Source organism: Myotis daubentonii, chromosome 18 (assembly GCF_963259705.1).
Source record: "Myotis daubentonii chromosome 18, mMyoDau2.1, whole genome shotgun sequence".
NCBI classification, from domain to species: domain Eukaryota; kingdom Metazoa; phylum Chordata; class Mammalia; order Chiroptera; family Vespertilionidae; genus Myotis; species Myotis daubentonii.
Genome location: NC_081857.1, coordinates 39,225,030 through 39,245,246, shown reverse-complemented (window position 1 = coordinate 39,245,246; position 20,217 = coordinate 39,225,030). Strand labels below are relative to the sequence as shown.

Below are 20,217 nucleotides of genomic sequence, written 5' to 3'. Positions count from 1 at the left end.
ACTTGGACAGCAGTGGAGGGGCTAACATATGTGTAATTGGCACCCTGAAGGGAGAGGAGAGGGGTTGTGGCTGAGAATCCTCTCACCTGATGAAGAATATCAAGCCCCAGATTCAGAAGTCCTGTAAACCCCATTTAGGATAACAAGTCTGGCATGTTTAAATGACAGTGGTTGTCTCTGGGATGGGGGTTTTGACTCTTATTAACTACAGTCTTTGTACAATGGTTAATATGCTCAACTGAGTAAGCAAGAAATTTAACCTTTCTTTGGTGATTAATGTTCTTGCAATGTGTCTGGGACCTTTTTGGCAATTTCTTCAGCAAATAGATCAAATATTAGCTTGTCTTCTCACCATTTGTTGCTTTCAGATTTAAGTTCTAAATAAAAATTCTGGAGAGGAGCATCTAAATAGTTAGATTTAAGATCGTCAGAATTATGCCCTAACTGGTTTGGCTCAATGGATAGAGCATCAGCCTGTGGACTGAAGGGTCCCAGGTTCGATTCCAGTCAAGGGCATGTACCTTGGTGGCGGGCACATCCCCACTGTGGAGTGTGCAGGAGGCAGCTGATTGATGTTTCTCTCTTATCAATGTTTCTAACTCTCTATCCCTCTCCCTTCCTCTCTGTAAAAAAAATCAATAAAATATATATTTTAAAAAAAAAGATCATCAGAATTATACTATCTACTAGTGGCCGGGTGCACGGATTTGTGCACATTGAAAGGGAATTAGAAGAAAGATTCGTGCGATAATTATGTTACTGCAAAAAGATTACATGTCAAAATAGTATATATAATATAGTATTATAAAAGTAAAACATATATATAATATCAACACTAATAAAAGAGAAAAATGGTAATTGGCGTACGAGCTACCCTTTTCATTGGCTAATCAGGGCTATATGCAAATTAACTGCCAACTAAGATTGGCAGTTAACTGCTAACTAAGATTGGCAGTTAACTGCCAACAAGATGGCGGTTAATTTGCATATGTAGGCACAATGCAGGGAGGCGAAAGGGAAAGCAGGAAGAAGCCCCCTGCCACTGACAGTGATTGGAAACCCAGGGGGGAGCTAAGAGCTGGGGGGCAGGGCAAAGGTGGCCCTGGGGCCGCCTTTGCCCTGCCCCCCAGCCATGATCGGAGAATCAGGTGCCTTTTCCGCCCTGGCCAGTAATAGCAGGAAGTAGGGGTGGAGCCAGCGATGGGAGCTGGGCACGGTCGAAGCTGGCAGTCCCAGGAACTAGGGGTCCCTTGCCTGGGCCTAAAGCGAAGCCCAGGATCGTGGGGCCGCTGCAGCTGCGGGTCCCCGCTGCCCGGGCCGGACGCCTCAGCCAGAGCGTCAGGCCTGGGCAAGGGGCCGATCCTGCGATTGGAGGGTGATGGGGGTCAACGCCTGAGGGCTCCCAGTATGTGAGAGGGGGCAGGCTGGGCTGAGGGACACTCCCCCCCACACACACACCCAGTGCACGAATTTCGTGCACCGGACCCCTAGTAGTATTATAAAAGTAAAACATGTGTGCAATTGATGCCAATGATAGCATTATATGTATCACACATGCACAAGTCAACTTTATTTTTAAATTGCTAGTGTGTGTCATATGTACCAGTTGGTCAGATGGTCGATGAATAAATTGAGATGTGGTTCACGTTGAATGTCAACAAAAACAACCAAATTCATGATTGACAATGACAGATCGAAACACATGTGTGCAATTGGCGCCAGCAAGAGCTTTATATGTATTGTGCATGAGTGAGTCAGCGTTTGTTTTTAAATTGCCAGTGCACATCATATGTACCGGCCGGTCAGCATGATCAGTCAGCTTAGCCTTTTATATATAGACTAGGGGCCTGGTGCACGAAATTCGTGCACTGGGTGTGTGTGTGGGGGGGGGAGTGTCCCTCAGCCCAGCCTGCCCCCTCTCACATACTGGGAGCCCTCAGGTGTTGACCCCAGCCCAGGCCTGACGCCTCTAACAGAGGCGTCAGGCCTGGGCTGGGGGCAGAACCAGTGATGGGGGGAAATGAGGGTCCCCTGCTGGGCGGGAGAGTGGGTTGAGGGCGTGAGTGCAGGCGGACGCCGCAGCCGCCCCGCTGGCTCGTGTCTGGGTTTGCCAGCCGGATCGGGTCCCGGGCGACCGCTGCAGCCACCCCGCAGGCCCGCGTGATCGGGTCCCGGGCGACCACCGGCACTCACGCCCTCAACCCGCTCTCGCAGGTTGGCGGCGTGAGTGCGGGCGGATGCCGCAGCCGCCTTGCCGGCCCGCGTCCGGGTCTACCGGCGGGATCAGGTCTCAGGCGACTGCTGGCACTCACACCCCCAAGCCGCTCTCTGATGGCGTTGTACCATCCTGCCTGCAATATGCAAATTAGCCGCCATCTTTTTTGGCGGTTAACTGCCATCTTAGTTGGCAGTTAATTTGCATATCTCACTGATTAGCCAATGAAAAAGGTATCGGTCGTACGCCAATTACCATTTTTCTCTTTTATTAGTATAGGACTAGAGGCCCGATGCATGAAATTTGTGCAAGAGTAGGCCTTGCTTCCCCTGGCTACCGGCACCGGCTTCCCTCTGGCCGCCAGCAGGCACCTGGGACCTGGGCTTTGTATGGAAGGTCGTCTGGAAGGACGTCCAGTCTAATTAGCATATGCTTTTATTATTATAGATTACATATAGATATTTTCCAGTATGTAAATGTCTACTTCAGAATTATTTGACATATATTTTATTTTAAATCTTTAATCATATGATACTTAATCGTGTTTTCTATGTTTGGCAGGAATTAAAAGGTGGAAAAGCTTATGCAAAGGTGAGTGAATGGTCTTTAACTCTTTTGGAGTGTGTAATTTATAAACTTAAAAATTAAATAGAGTGCTCTTCTAATTGCCGTTCAAATGGGCTGTTTTTAAATGAAGCAACTTGGAGATTGGACAGTTGGCTTCAACAATACATTATAGGCACATTCTTTCTAAATGCTGATTATGGGATGTTCTTCTTAAGTTTCAATGTCATTTCCAGACTAGAAGATGATCTCTGGTTTGCATTAAGTAATTACTTTCCCCAGGAAGTGTTCCCAGACCCACCTCCCCCCAGTAGAGTAGGACCTCTCCTCTGTGTCCTCTTCCCCTCTGTATAGATATGATCTCTACTGTCCTTTATTCTTTTATTACCTGTATGGAATTACTGAAGAATGTGTTCACCTTTTTGCTGAATAGAAGGAATTGGTGCCAGAAACCCTGGGTAGCGATACTCCTCTTTTACTTCCAGTCTCTGTGATGGCATCTCCATCAGTCAGTCGTCTGAGCCAAGAACCAGGCACTAGTCCCAGCCATCACATCTGCCTAACTCCCTAAAACTAGTTGGTTGCAATGTCAGGTAGGATGCTCTTTGCTATAAATAACGGAAAAACTCCTCGCCTACAGATGGCCAAGGACTGAGGGGCCAGAGACAGTCAACATGGACAACGTTTTCAAGGAGCTTTGTAATAAAAGGGGAGCAGAAAAACAGTTCAGTAGACAGAGACTCGGGGTGAGGGTTGGGTTACTTTTGTTCATTAAGGCAGAGAAGATCCAGCATGTTTGTGTGCTGGTGGTAATGACCCCGTAGAAAAGGCAGAGTGCAAGACAGGGCCGAGTTCCTGGAGCCATGAACTTGAGTCTGCGCACAGCCAGCTCCCATCCCATAAGTGGGAAGGCAGACATGCGGGCACAGATGCAGGCAGGTGAGTGGATGTGGCTGGAGATAAGAGCTGATGAAAGTTAAGTGCTTCTTTTTTTTAATACATTTTTATTGATTTCAGAGAGGAAGGGAGAGAAAGAGAGAGAGAAACATCAATGATGAGAATCACTGATTGGCTGCCTCCTGTGCGCCCCCTGAGCCCACAACTTGAGCATGTGCCCTTGACAGGAATGGAACCTGGGACCCTTCAGTCTGCAGGCCAATGCTCTTTCCTGAGCAAAACTGGCTAGGGCAAGTCAAGTGCTCTTTTGATTGTTCTTCTCTTCTGAGTGAAGTAAGAAGAAAGGCATTAGCATGGAGTATAAATGTGAAGGAGGCGTTGGAGGTTTAAAGAGAAAAGATAAGGTCTGAAATAGGGCGTGTGGGTGATGTGTGATCAGATAGCCATAGGGGGCCCCAGGTGTTCCCTTGGATGTGGCTTCTCTCTCCTCAATGATGTTTCTGTCTCTCCCTCCCGCTCCCTTCCTTTCTGAAATCAATTAAAAAATTTTAAAAATAAAAAATGGGGCGGTGCGGGCGAGCAGGCGGAGGGCGGGGGCCGGACGCCGTGGCTCAGATGTCATGTGGCCTGTGTTTTGGACCGTGGTGCGTACTTATGCTCCCTATGTCACGTTTCCTGTGGCCTTCGTGGTCGGGGCTGTGGGCTACCACCTGGAATGGTTCATCCGGGGAAAAGATCCCCAGCCCGTGGAGGAGGAGAAGAGCATCTCAGAGCGTCGGGAGGACCGAAAGTTGGATGAGCTGCTAGGCAAGGACCACACCCAGGTGGTGAGCCTTAAGGACAAGCTGGAATTTGCCCCTAAAGCCGTCCTGAACAGAAACCGCCCGGAGAAGAATTAGTAGAGGACACAGGGCCATGTGGGTCCTTCCATAGGCCGTGACTGGTCCTGCCACCATGTTGACCCAGCTCCAGAATCCACGTCTGATTTGCGTTGTTGCTTATTCTGGCCCCTCGGGCACCACCCGGCCACACACATACTGGGTGCTCTTCTACAGCCAGGCACACGGACACACTAGAAGCTGAGGGGCCTGTGAAGAGGAAGGCCCTGGAGGGTTCTGGCCTGCAGGCTGCATCTGTTGTATGGTGGGTGCACTGCTGGGAGTCGTGTTATGAGATGAACCTGGGCTGTCGGTCCCTGCAGGGAGGCAGTTTGGCCTCAAGCTGAAGTGCATGGGATTGGGGTGTTGCCTTAAGAGAGATACCTCATGTCTAGTTCTCGTTTGCATGGGAAGATTTCAGAAATCTACCTGGTTCCTTCCCTCGTTTGCCCAGTCCTTTGTGCTCACTCTTGCTGAAATCCTGTCCTACCAGCTCAGGAAAGGGGGGGACTCGCTGGGGAAGGGCTGTTCTTGGCAGCCCAAGGCTGTTCACCTTGGGGTGGGTGAATCTGCTTGAAAATCTTCACCATCTTGCATCCCCCCATCACTGTATAGTGCAAAACTTGATTAAAGTGGCATCTGAGAACCAAAAAAATAAATAAATAAATAAATAAATAAATAAAAATAAAAATAAATAAAAAATGAATTAACCAATGAATGCATCAATAAGTAGAACAACAAATCAGTATTTTTCCTCTCTCAAAAATTAATTAAAAAATTTTTAATTAAAAAAACACACAATATAATGGGGTTGACTTGTACCACTTGGAAACAAAAAATAGGTTGAGCACATCAGAGGAAAGACTAGAGGGCACTCTGGTAGCTGCAGAAAATGGGGAACAAGCCTGGGTAGCGATAAGAAGGAGGAACAGGTTTGAGCTGCACTTCTGGAAGCAGCCGAGAGCATTGGTGTGGGGCTCAGCTTTGGGGAAGGGAGGAAGTAGGGTTTTTAAAGAAAGATTCAGCTCAAGAGTGATCAGCAAGGCAAGGTTATGGGAGGGGCTGGAGGAGAGGGGGCGTGTGACACACACATCATTCTAGTTCCTGCATGGAGAGTGTGACTGTAATAACCTGCAACTGCCTGCAGCCCCCAGGCGTTAACTGGGAGCTGAGCCAGAATGGAAACAGGGAAGAGGAAGTCTGGTCAGTGTGTGAATGTATATGCAGATGATCTTGGGCCTGCTAGCATTTCCCTTAGTGCAAGTACTCCTGCTCTCACAGTGATCCTAGTTGCTTAGTATGCATCCTTTATTTTTACTTCAACAGTTACATAGTTTATATTTAGCAGATCAGATATATTTAGCAGATCAAATCCGTGATTTCAGAGATTGCATTGCTTAAGATAAGAGGACAGCCCTGGCTGGTGTGGCTCAGTTGGTTAAGCATCAAAAGGTTGCTGGTTCCATTCCATGTCAGGGGTCAGGGCACATGCCTGGTTGCAGGCTCAATCCCTGGTAGAGGGGCGTGCAAGAGGCAGCCAATCTATGTTTCACTTTCACATCGATATTTCTCCACTTGCGCTCTCTCCCTCTCCCTCTCTCTCTGGAAATCAATAACAAGTCTTAAAAAAAAATAAAAAGATAAGAGAACAGTAGGTAATAAATTTTTTACCAAAAGTGAGCCAATTTAAAGACAAATTAGGCTGCCAAACCGGTTTGGCTCAGTGGATAGAGCGTCGGCCTGTGGACTGAAGGGTCCCAGGTTCGATTCCGGTCAAAGGCATGTACCTTGGTTGCGGGCACATCCCCAGTAGGGGGTATGCAGGAGGCAACTGGTCTGTTTCTCTCTCATCGATGTTTCTGACCCTCTATCCCTCTCCCTTCCTCTCTGTAAAATATCAATAAAATATATTAAAAAAATAAAAATAAAAAAGTAAAGACAAATTAGGCAGATAATAGAACAGGTATTGATAAGACGGCAAAAACTGCAAATGACTGAAGTTTGAAATAACTTGTCTAGAGCAAGGGTTGGATGTTTATTTTAAGGAGAACGTGATAGAAGCCTAGCAGATATTCTATTAATATACTTTTTTTCTTTTCATAGCTGGGCTTTGCAGATCTCAACCTGGCGGAGTTTGCTGGATCAGGAAATACCACTCGTCGCTGTTTACTGGAAGGCTACAATACCAAAAATACAAGACAGGATAACTCCATCCTTAAAGTAAGCCCGGGTCAGGATTTACATGTCAGCACAGGAGGTTCTCCGCCTTTAAGTAAGAGGGGACATACTGGCAAGGGCATGGAGGGGCTCAGTACTGAGATCGCAAGCTGAGCACACCCCCAAAATACTCAGCAGCCCTCCAGAGAAAGCGGCACTGTAATGCGGGATGTAATCCAACTCGGCCTTCGTTCTGTTCAGTCCTTCTTGAGTGGCGAGCACGGGCGGCCGCTGTGGCCGGTGCGTGCCTTCACAGAACGCAGCTCCTCAGAGGAGGAGACCTGTTATAACCACAGTCTCTCTCTTGCTTACGTGTAGGTTTTCATCAGTATGCAGCTGATGTCTGGTGACCCATGTTTTAAAACGTAAGTCGGTGCTCAGTAAATGCGTTATTTCTCTGAAAGTATCACATTTATTTGTTTCAAGCTTTCCATTCATGTTTCAGAGTGCTTATAGGCTAATCCCAGTGAAGGGCTAGTTTCTCTCCTGGTGGCTGACCTGACCCTCATAGAAGTTACTATTACCTACTACCCAACCAGCTCGCCACACCCTGAATTATTTCAGCTCTTGTCATCTTCAGGTTTGGGGTGAGATTACATAAATGAGGCCTCTAGGGACTCATTCATGTCTTCAGCAAATACCTAGCAAGTGCCTTACCATGTAGTAGGCCCTGTTCTAGACATGACAAAGAGCAGGCAAAAATAGACCAGGTCCCTGACACCTCGGAGCTTGTCTTCTGACACAAACAACAAACTAACAAGTACATACATGATGTAAAGATGGCCGTGAGTGCTTGGAGAAACCAGAGCAGGTAGGAGGACCCCGGCAGGTGTTTCCCTTTTACATGGAGTGGGCAGGGCTTCCTCCCGGGTACAGATGAAACGGGAGGCAGAGAACATGGTGCAGGGGCGGACACTGGAGAAGTGGAAGCATGTCGGAGTTATTTTCCAACTGCTCCTGGTTTCCCTGGTTCGAGTCCCATCAGGGCACATGCCCGGGTTGCGGGCCCGATCCCCACTGTGGGGTGTGCAGGAGGCAGCCAATCGGTGATTCTCTCATCATTGATGTTTCTCTCACTCCCAATCCCTTCTTCTCTGAACTCAATATATATACATATATACTTTTTTTAACTGCTCCTGGTTTCTTAGTGAGCTAGGAAGTCAGGAGATCACTGGAGAGCAAGGATATGAAACGCAGAGCAGGGGGTTTGGGGAAAGAGGACAAGATGTGTAAAAGGCTCTTCAGAGCAAGGGCGAGTGAACCAACTGGGAGAAAGTGGGGATTGCCTGTCAGTGATGTGAAGACACTTAATAATTAAACCTGAAAGTTAATTAATTGTTATTTAAATATCTGAGAGAAATGTATTTAGAAAAGTAAACATTAATTACTACCCTATGCATCATTCATGTTTTTAATAGCAGCATCTATATAGCTTTCTCCTTACAAGCTGTTCTGTAAGGACGAAAACACATACTTTCACACAAATCAAGTATTGATTAAAACTCTGCATTTTCTTCTCACTTAGCCTTCCTGTGCTGTCTTCTCTCAGACCATAATTTCCTGGCTTTTATCTTGATTTCCTGTTCTCTTGGGACTAAACCATTTTCACTGTACTATATTTGGTTTGTTGGGTCAAAAAAGTGGCAGCAAAACTTAGTAGAAGAAAATGAATTAATCATTTCTTCTTATGAACTTTTTGCGAATAGTCTTACTGGCCCTTTTTCTGCCATTTCCTCTCCCTGCTTGTGAAACTCATACTGAAAAGCTAAAAAATAGATCACCTTATGTCTTGTATTATCTCCACAAATATAATTCTGACAATCTCGAGTTGATACTTATACTTATATAATTTATTAGAATAAACACGCATTATTACAAGATATGCAAAAATACTTGTTTTCTCTTTTCTTTGAATATGTGAAATTGTCATTTTAGAGGTCATTTTTTACATGCTTTTAACATTACTATGAAACTAAAACAAAACAAGCCCTTGCTGTAGCCAGATTGGCTCAGTGGATAGAGTGTTGGCCTGTGGACTGAAGGGTCAGGTTCAATTCCGGGCAAGGGTATATACCTCAGTTGCAGGCTCAACCCTGGCCCTGGGCTGGGTACATGCAGACGCAGCCAATTGATATGTCTCTCTCACACCGATGTTTCTCTCTCTGTCTCTCCCTCTCCCTTCCACTCTCTCTAAAAACAAAAATCAATGGAAAAATATCCTCTGGTGAGAACTAACAACAACAACAACAACAAAAAAAAGCCAAACAAACAAAAAAAACAAGCCCATCTCTTTTGTTCTGTAATTGAGTCATATTAAAAGTTTCTGATAAGCCCTAACCGGTTTGGCTCAGTGGATAGAGCGTCAGCCTGCAGACTGAAGGGTCCCAGGTTCGATTCCCATCAAGGACAAGTACCTTGGTTGCAGGCACATCCCCAGTAGGGAGTGTACAGGAGGCAGCTGATCAATGTTTCTCTCTCATCTATGTTTCTAATTCTCTATCCCTCTCCCCTCCTCTCTGTAAAAAATCAATAAAATATATATTTTTTAAAGTTTCTGATAAGAGATACAAAACATTTCAGAACAGAGGGTAGTCGAGTAGAAGCTGGCGCATGACAGGCATCGGGGATTAGTTATCCAACATGACTGAGTCGTCTAGGGCGCCGCCAAGGCCCAGCTAAGATTTTGGATTCTTCGTTGCCTTAATACCAATCCCGTGCGGATGAGTTCCCTCCCTAATGCTTCGTGGCCCCAGTATTAGAGCGGCTGGTGCAGTGGCTGAAATTATCAGGTCAGGTTCTTTAGTTTGTTAAGACTGCAGATTGAGGGGTGCCAAACCGAAGGTATTGCTGAAAGCCTGTGGCTCTGAAGTCAGGCCCCACGCAGGGCAGGAAAGAGTGGAGCCCGAGGGAGGCTGGTAGAGAGGGAAGAAGAGGCCTTGGGTTTGGAGTGCCGCAGGGTTGGGGAGCAGGTCTGCGAAGTGGAGGACTGGAGACACTGTGATCAGGCCGTCTGAGAAAGGAAAACCAAAGGAACTGGCATGAGAAAGATAAGCATGTAGACGTAAGGCCTGAGTCACCATCAATGATTCATGACTGTAGACTCCATTCTTTGGAAGGGTAGTTCTTTTATTTATTGATTTCTGAGAAAGAGAGAGAGAGAGAGAAACATCAATGATGAGAGAGAACCATAGATCGGCTGTCTCCTGCACACCCCCTACTGAGGATGAGCCTGCAACCCGGGCACGTGTCCTTGACCGGGATCGAACCTTCAGTCCAGAGGCTGATGCTCTGAGGACCTCGTCGCGCAACGGTAGCGCGTCTGACTCCAAAGGCTGATGCTCTGAGCCAAGGCAGCCAGGGCAGAAGGGTATTTCTTTTACATCAGTTTTTCTTACAGAAAATTGAATGCAGATTTTTTTCGCCAGCTATTTTACATTACAGCAGGTCCTCAAATAACATTGTTTTGTTACAACATCAGTGAGATAATACTGTAGGAACTTAACTCTTGTTTATATCAATTGGCCTATGGTAAAATTGGTCTTGTTTCCCTTAAAGTCACAGAAACTGTCAACAATGTTAAGTGAGGCCTTGCTGTATTAAAAATACAGCTCTTGGCCCAGCCGGTGTTGCTCAGTGGTTGTGCATCGACCCATGAACCAAGAGGTCACTGGTTAGTTAGATCCAGATCAGAGCACATGCCTAGGTTGCAGGCTTGATCCCCAGTGCGGGGTGTGCAGGAGGCAGCCGATCAATGTTTCTCTCACATTGATGTTTCTATCTCTCTCTCCTTCTCCCTTCCTCTCTAAAAAATCAATAAAAAGAATATTAAAAAAAAAAAAGAGTTAGTGGAGCCAACAAGAGAGCGGAGGCAAAAGGCAGGAGGCAGAGGTATCCCCTCCAATCATCTCCCAGATGCTTTCCTGCCTCACCTGTGATTCCATTTGACAGATGTAGCACCTTCCACTCAGTAGTGCTGGGGCCTGGCCGGTGTGGCTCAGTGTTTGAGCATCCACCTATGAACCAGGAGGTCACAGTTAGATTCCGGTCAGGGCACTTGCCCGGTTGTGGGCTTGATCCCCAGTGTGGGGCGTGCAGGAGGCAGCTGATCAATGATTTTTTTCTCTCTCATCATTGATGTTTCTATCCCTCTCTCCATCTCCCTTCCTCTCTGAAATCATTAAATATATTTTTTTTAAAAATAGTGCTGGGGATGCACAGACAGAGCCCTTCTCTTTTCTGGACTCCCTTTCTGGTCTCACTGTTGTTGATTTTTTAATATATTTTTACTGATTTCAGAGAGGAAGGGAGAGGGAGAGATAGAAACGTCAACGATGAGAGAAAATCATTGATCAGCTGCCTCCTACACACCCCTTCCTGGGTAAGGAGCCTGCAACCCAGGCATGGGCCCTGTCCAGGAATCAAACTGTGACCTCCTGGTTCATAGGTCGACACTCAACCACTGAGCCACGTGGCCGGACTGGTCTCACGTTTTTGTTGTGCAGAAGAACCTCTCCTTCCCCCCATGAATTTTATTCAGGTCTTGAGGATGCTCAGACATTACTGGTGATTTTTATTATTTTTACCCTCAAAGAGGTAATATTACAGGCACCTGCCTGAGGCTGGTTACTGACCACACAACCAGTCTCTCACCGTAAACCAAGTTCTGATCCTTAGCAATGCTTATTTCCAGGCCTCCTTCTACGTCCATGTCCATACCGATTGCCGGTGAATCCGAATCTCTGGAGGAAGATAGAAAAGGAGGAGAAACTCTCAAAGTCCACCTTGGAATCGCAGGTACGGCTGTGCCCTTCCCTGGGTTTCAGTTGGTGAGATTTGCATAATCCCTCCCACATTGACAATTTCTGTGGTTATGTGACTTGGCCCATTTTATGGGAAATACTAAACAATAAAAACTGAAAGTTTTATTTAAGGTAGAGTTCTGTTAAGTCTTATGAAAAATACCATAGTTTTTACCAAAAAAAAAAAAAAAATACCATAGTTCTTCAGTAAACTAAGGTATTACGTTTCATTTTCTTGCAATAGGGTTGTTTACATTGCACTGATTTCAAGGAATCTTTCACTCTGCAGTTTGCTTTTCTTGATCATGAACTTGGCAGTTTATAAAACCGGCAGATTAGAATGCAGTTGACCGTTGACTCGTGAGCAGTGACAGGAGCATGCTGTTATGACATATTGCAGATCTCTCGGCAAAGAGCGCCTCTGTTCCAGATGTGCTTGGAGCCTGTGGACATTCGAGAACGTCGAGCCATGCGAGCCAGCAGTCAAAAGTATCAGGTAGAGCTGGACGTGAAGTTCCTCAGGCCTTTATTGCTCTAAAGCAGGAGTGGGGAACCTTTCTCCTGCCAAGGGCCACTTGGATACTTAACTTTTTAAAATATATTATTACTGATTTCAGAGAGGAAGACAAAGGGAGAGAGAGATAGAGACAGCAATGGTGAGAGAGAATTGCTGATTGGCTGCCTCCTGCACGCTCCCCACTGGGGATCGAGCCCTGATCTTGGTTCATAGGTCGATGCTCACCCACTGAGCCACATATTTATATCATTCTTGGACCATCCAGAATTACCAACTGAAAAATTAGCCTGCTGTATTTGGTCAGACATTTAGTTAATTCACCCCTGATGCCTTGGCAGGGCCAGACCAAATGCTTTCTCGAACCTTATATGGCCCGCGGGCCAGGTGTTCCCCACCCCTGCTATAAAGGTACCAGAAGTGGCTGCGGTGCGGGAGGAGTGGGTTGGTCGCAGAGTGTCTGGTGTGGGCGTCATATCCTGAGCAAGCTTCTCTGACCACAGGGTACAGCTCGTGCCACTCCCGGTCATCCAGTCTCTCTGAGCTCTGCCACAGGAGAAACACCTCTGTGGGAAGCACATCGACAGGCGTGGAAAGTATCCTAGAGCCATGTGATGAAATTGAGCAGAAAGTAGCTGAGCCAAATCTTGATGCAGCTGATAGAGAAGACTCGGCTTCAGAGACACTCAGCAGGTACCCTTCGGGCTCAGCTCCATGGAGCCGGGGGGTGGGGGGGTTTACAACACAATATAAAGGAGGACATTTTTAAACATTCTTTCCAAAGGTACCCAGTGAAACAAGATTCTGTAGAATTTCAGCTGAAGCGAGTTGATGACACCAGAGTGGACGCCGACGACATTGTGGAGAAAATACTACAAAGCCAAGACTTCAGCCTGGACTCCAGTGCGGAAGGTGCGTGGTGGCCGTCAGGTGCCTGTGGCTGTGTGCCAGCCCGGCCGGCGTAGCCCAGTCAACCATCTGTGCACATTGGTGAAATATACTTTATGCCCATACAAATCTGAAGATAACCTTGTAGCTCATTTGTTTCTAAGAATAGACATTAAATTTGGTAAACAAGCTTTTAAAAAAATTTTTTTAAATATTTTTATTGATTTCAGAGAGGAAGGAGAGAGAAATAGAAACATCAGTGATGAGAAAGAATCATTGATCAGCTGCCTCCTGCACACCCACCACTGGGGATCAAGCCCGCAACGCGGGCATGTGCCCTGACCAGTAATAGAACCATGACCTCCTGGTTCATAGGTCAAGGCTCAACCACAGAGCCACACTGGCCGGGCAAGAACGGACTTTTAAAAGCTCAATTTTAAAGAAAGCTCTTACTGTATTTTTTAATTATGCATCAATGTCTACCATGTTTATATACCTTGTGATGGATATTTATATCTGCTTTGTTATAACTGGACATAGTGCTTCAAGGCACTATTGCAATGTGGAAGGTTGGGTGGTAAACCTGAAATGATAGTGAATAACAGAATACTTCACTCCCTCAGCATTTCCACTGAAACTGATAATGTACAAGCCACCAGCTTGAAAGGTGGAATTATTTCTGCTGGTGTGAGTAGAGAGCAGTTTAGCGCAGGCGTGGTTTCCTTGGATGACTGGTTGTGAAGAGAAATCATTAAGCCTCTCGTGGAAATTCGTAGGACGAGCTGTCTTCTTTATTCAGTTTTAAGGAAAATAGCTTTAGGAAAGTTGAGGAGAAATAACTATTAGGATAGGTCTTCAAGGTTCTGTTTTAAAATATGTCTATAGCTTTTTAAAGTTTTTAATTTATTTAATAAAACGGAAATGTAAAGTTTGGGTTTATGGCAACGTGAATGTTACTGGACAATACTAACTGCCCACAACGCTGCTGTCCCTGCAGAGGAAGGACTGCGGCTGTTCGTGGGTCCTGGAGGGAGGACGACCTTCGGCAGCCACCATCCTCCCGGCAGGTAAGGAGCCACCCAGGGCCTTGTCAAGTAGAGAGAGCACTGGCCTCGTCCTTCAGATGTCCCTGAGCAGCAGATGAGGGTTACGCGGGCTAAGGAACACTAATCTAAGCAGTTAGCAGGAGAGGGTCGGACACTGGGCCCCTCAGTGTCTTCATTACAAACAGTGAATGTCAAGTATTTTCTCTCGGTGGTGCCTTTAAACCCTGTGGAAATCAGATCAAGTGGAAAATGCCTAACACACCACTCTCCCTTCAGGGCCAAGGTTAACTGGAACGATTTCAAACACTGCCGCTCAGAATTTTGACCTTTTTTTCCCTACTGTGTAGAGTCGTGTCCGGAGCCTACGAACAAGTCGTGATCAAACGCTAGACGCCCAGCTGGCGAGTGGCAGCTTCCCTGTGGGAGTGAGATGCGGGCAGCTGAGCTGTCAGGCGCTTTCTTGGGAGAAGGTGAAGCTGTCTGAAAAAGGAGGCGTGTCCATGTGCCCCAAGGAAAGCCAGCACGCACACAGGGACCATCGGACGGTAGTGTCGGGGCCCGCGTGTCCGTGTGTGTGGAAGTCCACGCTTCCGTGGTCACTGCCCGAGATCATGCAAAGACTGCTTTTTCTTTCAAAACCCCCTGGTGGGGAAACAGCACTGTACACCTGGGTCTAGTTAGTGTTGAAGCATAAAACCTACGACCGAGGTGCACAACAGATTCTAATTACTTAACTTTATGTTTGAGAGACAATACATGACGATAAAGGCCCTATAAATTCTGTCAAAATAGTTACAATTCCTGCTAAGGGAATCTTGCATATGTTATACTACCTAGAGTATTGTACTAAGTTTAACTCATTTTGATACAATTGGTATAAAAAAGTGTGGGTGTTCATGCTTTGGGGAAAAGTTATACTACAACTGAAACCTTACAGTAAAATGCTTAATGTAAACGTATCAGTCATAAGTCGAGTAACAAGTGTATTTGAGTCTGAGCTGCGTGGATGGGTGTCATGCCGTTACGAGGCAGTGTGTGTTGTTACTTGTTAGTATTAGATGCTGCAGAGCCCCTAGCACTTGCCAGACCCAAGGGGAGCGTCGTGTTCCATGCTAGGCTGCCGTGCCCGTGCGCACCCTGACAGACAAGCTGTTTTACGCACTGAACAATGGCTGTTGTTTCGGGAGTCAGAGTTTAGAGCATCTGGAGGAAAGTTGTGATACGATGAGAAACAGAGCAGCCTTCCTCTGTAAGTTCCCACAGCTCTGAAATTGAAAATGATTCCAAGGAGGGAGTGGGCAAGACAGGGACAGCTGTTGACATGGACCGGTGGTCTTCTGTCTCAGCCCTCCCCCCACCAGATACTGTGCTTTCTTCTCACTGTATCAGAAATTGGTTGTTTTGAGGCAAGATTAGACTAGAACATACATCACACAGAGCATTTAAAGTAAGAAGAGCTGGCCCAGCAGGCATGGCTCAGGGGTTGAGCGTCGACCTTTGAACCAGGAGGTCACGGTTCAATGGCCCCTTCGGGCACATGCCCAGGTTGCGGGCTCGATCCCGGGAGGAGCTGATCGATGATTCTCATCATTGATGTTTTTCTCCCCCACTCCCTTCCTCTCTGAAATCAATAAAACTCTATTTTTAAAAAATAAAGTAAGACTTTCTGGAGCTGGCTTAGCTCAGCAGCTCCTTTGAATCACTTGCCAGCCACTCCTGCTTTCGAGGGTGGTTTGAGACCCGCGGGTCCCCTCCAGCCCTTTAAATTTAAAAAAATACAAATAAAATAAGAATATCTGATCTGGATCCAGGTTAACAGCATGGACCTGGAGAGTTTTTTCTGGTTTTATGTGACAGTTTCTGTGTGGAAAGACCTTAATTTTCTCATCCTCACCCTAGGATATTTTTCAATTGATTTTTAGAGAGAGTGGAAGGAAGGGGAGAGACAAAGAAACATTGATGTGAGAGAAACATCGATTGGTTGCCTCCTGCACACACCCAGACCAGGGGATTGAGCCTGCAACTGAGATATGCGCCCTTGACGGGAATCGAACCTGGGACCCTTCAGTCCAAGGGCTGATGCTCTATCCACTGGCCCAAACCAGCCAGGACTAGATCTTAATTTTCTTGGCATCATCCAGTTGAAAAAAATGTAGATTCTATACAACTAGAAATTCCCACTCTTTACTTTCAAAACCATGTTCAAGTAACATATGTTAGAATTCCTTTGGTCTGTGTATTTTCATGTTGGCAAAATAGAGGGGGGGTATTTTTAAGAAAATATTATTTTAATATTCAAATTGAGAGGTTGGAGAACTTTAAATAGTTCATGTTAGGGCTTTTGTGTGGTTTTTAATATTTCAAGGATTGGGTATTCCAAACGAATCCAAAACTACTTTTACAAATAGATTCTGAGATTTTAAAGCAATGACACCCAGATAGGGTTTTTTTCTGAGTCATTAAACTTTCTAAGATTTGTTTTGAAGAAGAAAAAAAAATGACCTGAAGATTTAAGTGCAGCCAAGGAAAATGTTACCTCAAGTGGTAAAGACTTGTCTATGACTAAACAAATGAATGATCCCCTTGTTGTATATTACAGAAAAGAATCGAAAGTTTTCAATAGAGATATGAAGATATTGTTTAGAGAGAGATTTATTGTGACATTTTAAAAACCTATTTTTCTATTTTCAAAATATTATTCCTAAGCTATATTTTTGGTTGGCGCTTCTGCAAATGGCTTTGCAGTTGTGAAATGCTAACAACTAGACCGTAGGCCAGGTTCCGTGAGGACATCCTCCAGCTATGTCGAAGGTGCTGTAATTCGGACACCAGTCCTGTTACTCATCCTTGGCTGCCCTGTCCAAGACCTTTATGCGAGACGGGCTCTTGGTATTTGAAAATGACACAGAATTCTTTTCTAAAAACAAAATGTGAATTTTGAAGACCATAAAAATCATGCCTATATAAATTTAGCAGCCACCAGATAACATCTTGATTTCTGTATGAGTCAACATAACAAACATCTTAATACACAGAAACATAGGAAGAAGAGAGATGGCAGTGTCCTTTGTCGTCAGTGAAGGCTGCGTCCATTTTATTCTGTTTTGTGCCCCATTAGCACACTTTGCAACAACCACATTTCATTACAGTCCCGAAAAATATGTTAGAGTTTGCCTACATGTCTGCCCTACTTCCAAGTTCTTCTTCCTTCAAGCCTGTAAATCTGCTTATTCAATATTAAGTCTACTTTTGGTTTTCTTTTGAGTTTAGAAAATCGAATTTGAAAAAGTAGATCTTAATACATTGACTTCTAAATATTAGACTCAAATTTCAAGTCCTCTAGTCTTGGAGAACTTGTACAACTGTAACATCTCCTAACCCAGTGCTAGAGAAAAAAATGAATGGTATTTTAAAGTGACATATTTCTGATAAGAGTCTTAAATACCTTGTTTGGGGGAATTACAGAAGAAGCAGGTCAGGAGCCCACTTCCTGTGACTTGTGCTGGTGACGGAGACCAGAGAAGATGAAGGGCAGCCAGGACAGAGAAGGCCCTGAGCCATCCGCTCACCCTGTGCGGTGGCGTTGAAGGCTCTCTATACAAGCACTGAACATGGTTAGTTTTTATAATCTGACAAAGTCTTGACCAAGATTCTTTAAGTATCTACTGGCCTCCAGTCAAAACATATTCAGGTAGCAATGAGATTCAATACCTGGAAAACATCCAGACATAATTTTAGACTTTAAGAATTCCACGCTAACGACCACTTTGCAAGCTCAGGCTGACAGTATTGTTCAACGCTTCACTGAAGAACTACTCTGAAGAGTTAGGCTTCCAGGACACATAATAACGCTCCCAAGAGACTGGGCTCACGTGATGGGGTTGTATTTTATTTTGGCAGGTCTTTAACTGGGGCAGTTCAGAAACTGTACTTGGTCAGTTCTCCTAGATGGTACGTCGTGTGACTATAATCAGGTACTGTAGCTGGAACTGCGTCATGTCACTCGTTATATGTTGGCTTAGGTACTGTGCATAATTGTAAGAGTTGAGATGTTGAAGAACATGAAATCCAAAAACATAAAGGATGAAATATGCCTGTATGAACCCTGTTTCAAGACTGCTCTGGAAATAAGGCCTTATTATTCTTATGACTTTTCATAAGATAATATGCAGGGTGGGGCAAAAGTAGGTTTACAGTTCATATGGAAAATAAAATAATTAACAAATAATAGGTATTCTAATTCCTCCCACTCTCCCATTCAATAAAAGGTTTTAAATTGTAAAAAATAATAATAATAATACAAGAAGAAACTGTGTTTAGAGTACTTACAATTGTAAGCCTACTTTTGCCCTACCCTGTCTACACTGTACAGTGGGGCCTTGACTTACGAGTTTAATTCGTTCCGAGACCGAGCTCGTTAAGGAGCTCGTTGACTCAAATTACTCTATCAACTCAATGCAAAAAATGGTCCGAGAGACAGCTGGTGAGTCGGGACACTCGTAAGGCAAGGCCCCACTGTATTTTAAACGGCTGTGTAGGTGGTTTCTAGCTCCTCCGCACAGCTGGCAGGTTTCATAATTTACGCAGGCTACATGCTCTGCATCTACAAATGTGTATGTCCATCTCTTCATGATAGTCATTGACCAAATCCCATCACAGGAAGACATTTTGGGTGCATTCAGTTTGATTTTTTTAAAAAAAATACATCTTATGTTGGGGATTTACCTTCGTTTTGTGCATTTGTTTGTTCTTGTGGAAGCTGATACAGTGTAAGTAGTCATGTCAATGTTCATGCAAAAATGTTAATTGAAGTGATTCCATTAGTATTGTGTTCTAATACTTGGAGAATGACCTTCATTTTTATACATTTCTTTGTTTTAACTGCACAACTATAAATCCAGGAAATGTCCCCCGCCCCCCCTTTTTTTTTTTTTACAAAAACTAATTTTTTATTGTAAAGTATTTGTAATAATGTAAAGGTGAATCCTATACAAGTTCAATAAAAATCATATCTTAAAGTTTAAATTTTCAGTTAAAGATTCTGTCACTTGCCAAGGTCAAAAAACAGACATGAAAGGACCAGTGTATAACTTTTCCCTGGGGGTTTCCCCTCAAAAGACACTTCGAATCCCGAGGCAGCTCCTGCAGCCCCAGCCATGAGCCTGCAACAAGAGACCTGCCTCTGAATCCAAACGCCCTTCAGAACCTATTGTCTTTCTTTTTCTTTTTAAAATTTGTATTGATTTTATTTTATTTTTTAAAAAATATATTTTATTGATTTTTTACAGAGAGGAAGGGAGAGAGATAGAGAGTTAGAAACATCGATGAGAGAGAAACATCGATCAGCTGCCTCCTGCACACCTCCTACTGGGGATGTGCCTGCAACCCAGGTACATGCCCTTGACCAGAATCGAACCTGGGACCCCTCAGTCCACAGGCCGACGCTCTATCCACTGAGCCAAACCGGTTCCGGCAAAATTTGTATTGATTTTAGAGACAAAGGAAGGGAGAGGGAGAGAGAGAGAAAAACATTGATGAGCTCCCAGGCCCAGCTTTCTTATTATGACTCAGCACTTAGTGCCTTTCTCTCTCTTCCTCCCCCATTCTCTCCCCTTTCCCCTTAATTTACCTCTTCCTCTCTGTGCATCATACACCTGGTAGCAGCACATACTAGTATATGGAAATGAAATCTTTCCATGTGCATGATAGGAAATCTCTGGTGGAGTCAGTCCATCCCACATTACACAAGATGCAGAAGAGAAAAGGCCTTAATTTAGACATTCCCTGAGTTGGGATCTCTATTCCAGATGACCCAGGCTCTAAGGAAATGCCAGACCTTCCTGTTGGAGTTAGCTCAGACCCCATTCCTATGCAGTTACAACTCTGGCAGGTCGAGCTGTCTCCTGAACCATTTCTCGAAGAAAGTGACTTCACTACTAGATCTTTAAATCATTTCAGCAGCGCTTTCCTGTGTGGCGAAAGCTTCAAGCCTCCATAGGAAATTGGCAGCCTAAGTTTTGGCATGTTTTTTTGTTTTGTTTTTGTTTTATTGTTGTTTTGCATCTTGTATCAGGAGTCCTCAAAGCAAAAGAATGCATTTACTTTAGGTGGGAAAGTGTGCCACCTTCTGGTATGGAGCTTCAGTGACTCAGTTTAAGCATACCTCTCCCACGTGATCCTGTGCCTGCCCTTCTTTCCC

The 20,217-nt window shown here is 44.9% G+C and overlaps 2 protein-coding genes across 2 annotated transcripts in view; both read left to right on the top strand.

Annotated features, from left to right (window-relative positions):
* The window catches only part of EEIG2 (EEIG family member 2), a 35,760-nt gene extending 19,264 nt beyond the window's left edge, over positions 1 to 16,496 (top strand). Inside the window, exons 3-11 of the mRNA XM_059674677.1 lie at positions 2,777 to 2,806; positions 6,658 to 6,774; positions 7,090 to 7,136; positions 11,462 to 11,565; positions 11,971 to 12,066; positions 12,588 to 12,777; positions 12,869 to 12,996; positions 13,970 to 14,039; positions 14,366 to 16,496. Coding sequence (XP_059530660.1) covers positions 2,777 to 2,806; positions 6,658 to 6,774; positions 7,090 to 7,136; positions 11,462 to 11,565; positions 11,971 to 12,066; positions 12,588 to 12,777; positions 12,869 to 12,996; positions 13,970 to 14,039; positions 14,366 to 14,408 — 825 coding nt within the window. The 3' untranslated portion in view covers positions 14,409 to 16,496. The remainder of the gene's footprint in view (positions 1 to 2,776; positions 2,807 to 6,657; positions 6,775 to 7,089; positions 7,137 to 11,461; positions 11,566 to 11,970; positions 12,067 to 12,587; positions 12,778 to 12,868; positions 12,997 to 13,969; positions 14,040 to 14,365) is intronic.
* On the top strand, positions 4,248 to 5,125 carry LOC132220413 (small integral membrane protein 12). Its single transcript, XM_059673466.1, has one exon. It carries the CDS (start codon positions 4,297 to 4,299, stop codon positions 4,573 to 4,575), a length of 279 nt encoding a protein of 92 aa, XP_059529449.1. The 5' UTR covers positions 4,248 to 4,296; the 3' UTR covers positions 4,576 to 5,125.
* Positions 16,497 to 20,217: the final 3,721 nt, after the last annotated feature.

What these genes read in the sequence shown, in the direction of transcription:
- LOC132220413 (XM_059673466.1), top strand. Translation starts at nt 4,297, where the DNA reads ATGTGGCCTGTGTTTTGGACCGTGGTGCGTACTTATGCTCCCTATGTC.